Genomic DNA, 7,266 nt, shown 5'->3' with positions numbered 1-7,266 from the left:
GTGGTGTGGGTTGGGGGGGGGGGGGGGGGGGGGAGAAGAACACTTCAAAAAGTATTCAGGGTTTTTTTTCCTCCAACAATATTGATAACCTCACTTACTCCTTTCACCTCACACCCCCCCAACCTCCAATATTCCACTTTTGGGAAAGGGGGATGGGGGAGGGGATTACCCACCACCTTCTTCACCACCACGGGGGGTGGGGAAGTGTGCATTTCCTTTAAAGCATAATTTATTAACTAATAAAAAAAATGCTTCCCCCACCCCTGCAAACAGAAAGTCATCATCTGTTTTAAGATTTTTCTAAACTAGAAAAGTTGCAGAACTTCATCTCTACCAATTTAGTTAAAGTGCTACAACTGCTGACAGTTCCATTTGTATAAAAACCATCTTTAAAAAAAAAAAAAAAAAAAAAAAAAAAATCACACCTGCATGCACAGTTGGGCTTGGACAAGTATTCTGTAATAGTCACACCCCAACTTACACAGTTATGCTGGTACTATTTCAAGCGCAGACTGGGCCAAATCAATAGAACTTGTGCCCAGCTACTTCACAAGCTGAAAGATCTTTCTGTGGTCAGTTTTGAAACCTCCTGCTAGAAGTTACTGGCAGAGCTGCTTATGATCTGGGTGTGCAGTGCCACATCTTAGCCACTGAAGAGTTCTCTCCCAGAGGAATGATAAGACTTGTGTATAGTACTACACTTACCTGCTTTGTCTTACATAGTTCTTTAACCAGTTTCAAGCAAAACAATAAAACTTCCAAGTTGTAAACACATCATGGATTAGTGTACATTTCAATAGTTTTCCTAGATTTAGTGCATTGAAATTGAACAAAAATAAGTAACTGAAACTGCAGCAAAGAGCACTTCAATTAAAGCAGTTTTGATGGTTCAGTATACATTTACCTGCAAATGCTGAAGATCATCTTCTTGAATGTTCTGGGACAAGTTGTATACCTGTAGGAGATATTGTAGTTCCAAAATTTTTTTTAGAACATGACATTTATACTACGGATTTAGCTTCTATTAGAGAACTCGAACATTGCAACACCAGTGGCAGAGTCTAGCTATGTAATCTCTTTAGGTCAGGGGAACATTCAGTATCTTTTCACCTGTGCCATTTGCTGCATCAACACTGGCATGGACAAGAACTGCTGCAAAATGCAACTCGCTTCCTAATACTGTTTTGTAAGTTCTCTCCAGAATGAGTCAAAAAAGAGTTTAGGACAAAACTCCGCTGAACACCTCTCCACAGCCAAGTGAGGGGCACTTTTAACACTAAGACTGGAACCAACCTCACCTCCCCACCTTCAAAATTCAGACTATTTGAGGCAGGACTAGGCAATGCACAGGCTTTTCTGGCAGCATAACCTCAGATGGAAAACCACTGAAATGGGCCAATTCTTTGCTATAACTCAAGATCTTACAAATAGATCTTTGTTCCTTTGCTTGCAAGTACTGCAAACTCAGCTAGTCCAACCAAATTTACAGCATAGCCTTTCCTTGGCTTGGTAGTTGGTGCCAAAATCCTGAATGGCAAGAACTCAAAACAGCACAGGTGATCTCTGGCTAGAGCCAAACTCTCAGGCACCAGGAATTACAGGGGAAAAGGACAGGTCATAACAGACTAAAAGCTTCTCTTAAGCTGGTATTGTGATGATTTGGCACTTATTAGTAGAACCAGCAGATGGTCACCATTAAGAGAGAAACAAAAATCAGATTACCTGAAAGTTTGTGACAAGATTACTCTACCATAAGGAAAAAACTTAAATTATTTCAAGCGGAGTAAACAGTAAGCAGTCAAAGCTTCACTGAGGGCACAAGCATAATCATGCCTCTTACTCACTATTTTTGAGAGCTAGATTTCAAATGAGTTTAAACAACATCAGCTTGAAAAAAAAAGAAAAAAAAAAAACTCTTTTACTCTTTAATGTAAAAGAGACAATGGGCACAAACAGGTATTCATTTCTAGGGGTGGAAATTTCTATTGCTAGAACTATTTCTAGGAGAGGGAGCAGCATGGGCATTCCAGCCTGCTCCAGACTAAAATTATGTCAGTTTGGGGAAGGTGCAAGGAGCAGTGGCTACTCCACTCTAGCCAGTCCCTGGGGGAGTTGAAGCACCAGGGAAACTCCCCATGCCTTCCTCAGACTGGGGACACCCCAACCTGGGGATGCACTGGGATGGAGACCAGGAGGACACAGAAGTGAGGCAATGCTCCCCAGACTAAGGGGACTCTGGTCTAGGGGATATAAGCAAGGAGAGGAAGGAGGCTGCTCCTTCCCACCCCTCCGGGTCTCAGAGAAGGAACAACAGGACAACGCTCCCCATGCCTTTTCTAAACCAGGGTGTCCCAGGTCTTGGGAAGATCTGAGGGGGCAGCAACAGTTCAACTCCTCCATAGCTGGGAAGAGTCCAGCTGAAGAGAAATGTTGCCCGCCCCCACCCTCCCTTGCCCAGACCAGAGTCCCCTAGTCTGTGTAAGGCACAGGAGAAGCCACTGCTTGACTCCTCCCAATCACAGAGGCTGCAAGCATACAGCTGTTCAATTCTAGTGAGAAGACAAAACAAAATGAAAGCTAACTACACCTCACAGGGATCAGCCTGGAAGATCTTTCTCCTGGAGGAAACATGCTTTTTCAGGGAGCAACTGCACAAATACCTGTATGCTGGTAATTTCTACCAAGGTAACAAGAGATTCTTCTAGCAGAAACACAACTGATGGGCAATGGTTATAATGGCAGTTTTCCTCATGACAGTAATGGTTAGTTGAGTGGACTCAAAGTATTTTTCTGAATATACAACTATTTCCAGTCAGAATGCAGAGTGCTTCCTCCCTATAGAACACACATGCATATGCAAACAGGCCTATATTTTCCAACTTAGACAGGGGGGAGGGGGGCACTTTGAAAGTTTAGGCTACAATCTAAAAGAAGTTTTTTCTTGGGCATACTGTAAACAATCTAACAAGATTAACTGCACAAGTGCTGATCCAGTTAAGAGACCACAAGCCTCGATTATAGGCAGGGAGAGCTATATTGGAAGATTTCTGCCATGCATCTAAATGGAGGTACTACTATATCATACTTTGTGTCTCTCTCTCACCCCCCCCCTTTATTTTATTTTTTTAAGTAAGTCAGCAGTGAGGCTAACACTGGACACAATATAGGAATCTCACTTCCAAAGAGGTCCATGTTTTCACCTACAACAAGTCATTGAAATCAAAGGAGTATTTTAAAAACAAAGCCCAACTTTTGCAGTGTTAAGAGATGCACTGAAGAAGCAATCTAAAACCAGAGATTGTGCTGCCACTATTGTCAGCTATGTCACTGTGTCAGCAGAGCTGGTCTCACCTGGACAGAACTCGTCATGGTGCTCAGAGCGAATACCGTTGCACAGTCTTTGATAGTGGATTGGCTATCAAAGGCACCTTGGGTATCCATGAGTAGTACAGCAACCTAAAGATTTTTGAAAAGTAGCAATAGTTAACTGATGTAGTATGTTTTTACCTCCTGGTTGTTGGTCAGACCCAGTCCCAATAATGATACACACTGCCCCTCTGGTGGCTCAGTAAAGCAAGCAGACAGTCTCAGCCCAACTCCCAGGGAAAAGGTGTCCAAAAACTCAGGAACCAGTCCTAAAAGGTCACATCCTCTGGTATTCTGCAGAGGCCAAGAATCGACTACAGCATTATCTTCTCCCCCCAAAACAGCTTCCCTTGGTCCAGGCTGAGGCACTCTAACAAGGCAGCACACCTGACTTCAGCCTGCAATTTCAGGGCTCCAGCGCTACCAATCCTGCACTACTGATTAGGACTACATATGAAAAGGAAAGGTTTATGGCATAAATTACCCCCCCCCCCAAAAAAAAACCAAAACAAAAACTGTACACATCTTTGGACAAAAGGGAAGGGTTTCATATAGGAAATCAGTCAAAAAGATGGGAGCAGAGCAAATCTCAACTGTTAGTCATCCATCTAAACCCCTCAATCTATGCAATAGGCTTGAGTATCTTGTCATCAGTAAGAGCAAATGAGTAGCATTTTACTGACAGATAGAGGTAAACTCCCCACCTTTTAACCATTTTGCAGCCACAGACTGATAGCTGGCTATGAAACCCTGTATAAGCCAAGTCACTGAATTTACTGTAGCATCAATTTGCAATTCAGGATGCAAGTTCTTTAAACACTCATTTAAAATGGTGCTATCTACGTAAAACTGAGCAACAAAAGTCAGCTCTTCCTTTTAGACTGTGTGACTAGAGCATAAAAGATGTCAGCCAGGAGTGCAAAGTGAGGGGAAATGCACAAAGAAGCTTGGAAGATTTAATACTTGTTTCATTGTCATCAGTAAACATGCAATTACTCCTGGCAAGAAGGGAACCCTTTGTTCTAATGTAAAGAGGTTAGACGTCCGATTTTTTTTTTTTTTATTTATAAGTCTTATACCCATAGTTGAACACCTACCAGCTCTGCTGTGTGTGCAATTCTTAAGCTATTCAGTACATCAGTAAAAAGGTTGCACAAAGCTGAATGGCCATGTCTTTTTTCCATTAGAAGTGGCCAATTTAGGAAGCAATCAGGTTGTACAAGAACCTATCAACTTCATATATATTTTAAGCTTGGCCTCTTGGCATTTATGGTCATATGTACAATTCACTGGAATGTGAACTACTACACCATGTTCAAACTTCTTTTAAAAAAAAAAAAATCTTGCCAGTATGTTCAGCTATGAAGTACATTGTGGTAGAATTTTTGGGACTAGAAACTGGAACTAGAATTTTTTTATTTTGTCTCATGACTGAACAGAAAAGGTATATCTATACAAATAAAAATGTAATTGCTGAATTCACAACAAGCATTACAACTAAATTCATAAGAGCTATAAAGCAGAAATCCCACTTAAGCCACATACATTTACCTTTGTCCCATTAGGCTTGTCAATTATAAACACTTCACTCCAGATCTGAATGCCTGTAGTTTCTCTTTCACAGCCACCTCTCCATGTAAACCCAGTCAGTGGCTCATTGCTTCCACCTATCCAACATGCAGAGTTCTGTGAAGCAAGAGGCACAAGCTAATTCAATACCAGAGAGATCTTCTAGAATGATACTTCAATAGACTTTCATATACTTTTCTAGTTTTCCTTTAGGGAAAAAGATGTCAAATGGTACAAAAAGCATAAAACATGAGGCTGTTGCAGCTGTATCAGAGGTTTGACAACTGCATGCACAAGCCTTTTGTCCCCCATGAGGCTCAGGCATTCTTCACTGCGGCCCTTTAGAAATCTGGCTAGTAAGGCTGCACATTTATACCTCTCAAAGTACCAAGTTGTTCATGCACATTGTGTGTGGGAAGAGGGGGAGGAAGAACAGGAGACTAACTGTGTTATATAAAATTAATTTTCTAGAAAAGATAGATCAGGGGTCAGCAACATTTTTGGCTGGAGTGCCAAAAACACCCCAGCCCTGACCTACACCTCAACTTAGTGCACCAGGGGTAGACCATGGGTGAGCTGCAAGAGACCCAATCCCCATAGTTGGCAACAGCTACATGTGGTCCTCCAGGCAGACAGTGGGGGAGGGGCTGGGGTTATGTAGCCCCAACCCCTTTTCTGCCATGTACCCCAAGGCGCATGTGAAGTCACCACCTGCACGAAGCCGGTACTAGTGCTCTGGAGCCTGGTGCAGCTGTTTGCAGCCTGCCCACCACCTGCTGCAGCTGCCCAGAGCCCAGGCTGGCTATGGTGTGCTGAGCAAAATGCCCTCACATGACCCTGACATAGATGGTAAAACTCAGTTAAAGTAGTAAATCATAAAGATACAAGTGCACCACACAAACTTAGCCAAGACATTGGTTTAAGGATTAAAAGATAGTTCATTGGCATAAGAACAGCAGCACACATTTTTGACTGCTCAAACAAAACAAAACAAACATGCTTCTACAAACACTGGTGTAATGAGGGCAAACAGGATACCAATCTAAAAACTCAAAAGAGAAGTAGTATTCATTCCATTTAAGCTAAACTAATGTTAAGAACAATAAAACTGAGGACTCTCAGAACAAGTCTGTCAACATCCTCCTGGCTACAACCACAACCTGGAAGGTCCATGAGACAGAAATTGCCATTCCAAGTAACAGAAGTAGCTTGAATCAAGCAAGCTGGATAAAAAAAGGCACTCAACTGCTTGGTTGCAGTATTCTCCATTTCCAACACTGCATCGGGTTCCAAAGCACTGTAACCAAGAAATCCTGCACCAGTAGTGTACAGATAGCCTTGCAGTACAACTCTGCTCAACATCCAGAGTACTCTTGTTGAGGCTAGAATAAAGAGTTATTTCTCTGGACTTCAGCCAGGTGACAAGATCTCTGATGTGGCAACTGTAAACAGTTCAAATCATCCACCAGCTTCTCAAAGTAGGAGACTGACACGCGGGGGGGAGAGAAGCAGCTGCAATGCACAGGACTCCTGTTAATAATACTAAATGCATGCAGCCCTTTGCCTCCTGCACTGGGACTTTGGTTTTCAGGCAATACTGAACTGACGACTGTCACCAGTATGTCTTTTCTTCTGCAACTGAATATAAAATTTGAAGATAATACAAGTGCAGACCAGTTTTGCTCAGGATTGGACTCTGACATGGTAGATTAGACAAAATGGTATGCACAAAGCCTGTAAAATGACTTGTGGCAAGGCTATGGCGCATCCTTAGTATTCACCATGCCGAATTAAATTGTTACTCCATCTAACAGATCTGCATCCAGCAACTGATTCTGAAGAGGAAATAAGTGCCCTGGTGCATTTAACCAAACTAAGGAAGGCGGCATTCATAACTGGATCTTACCAAAGTTGTTTTACTTGTAGTGCCAAGGTTAGTCATTTGCTATGAAATGCTGTCCCCTAAGAAGTCACAGCCAAAAACCCATTAACCTTACCCTTAATCTACATATATAATCACACCCACATGCCACCAAGACCCCCTAAGCTTGGCAAGGAATTGTTATTACAGTAGTTTCATTTATACATGAGTGATAAGAGCCCTAGCTGACTACTGACCAGTAAGCACAGATGTAAAGTTCTTGAACACAGGGGCAGTCTACATGTCAATCCTTAAAAGCAAATTTGTTTACTGGTAACAATCTTCGGGAAGACTAAAAAATCCACACAAAAATATATCCAGTTGCTCTTAAACCACCATTTTAAAAACTATACTACATTATTCCCTTTACTGACCTCCATTTATAAAGCCTTTTGTTGTTGTTGTTGTTG

The 7,266-nt window shown here is 42.1% G+C and overlaps 1 protein-coding gene across 1 annotated transcript in view; it reads right to left on the bottom strand.

Annotated features, from left to right (window-relative positions):
- ATL2 (atlastin GTPase 2) overlaps nt 1-7,266 on the bottom strand; it is a 50,828-nt gene that overhangs the window by 18,105 nt on the left and 25,457 nt on the right. Inside the window, exons 5-7 of the mRNA XM_025205717.1 lie at nt 4,918-5,052; nt 3,352-3,456; nt 905-955 (exon numbers count right to left, since the gene is read on the bottom strand). Coding sequence (XP_025061502.1) covers nt 905-955; nt 3,352-3,456; nt 4,918-5,052 — 291 coding nt within the window. The remainder of the gene's footprint in view (nt 1-904; nt 956-3,351; nt 3,457-4,917; nt 5,053-7,266) is intronic.

Source organism: Alligator sinensis, unplaced genomic scaffold, assembly GCF_000455745.1.
Source record: "Alligator sinensis unplaced genomic scaffold, ASM45574v1 scaffold794_1, whole genome shotgun sequence".
Classification (NCBI taxonomy): domain Eukaryota; kingdom Metazoa; phylum Chordata; order Crocodylia; family Alligatoridae; genus Alligator; species Alligator sinensis.
The sequence above is the reverse complement of the archived record's forward strand: the minus strand, read 5'-3'. Positions and strand labels throughout refer to the sequence as shown.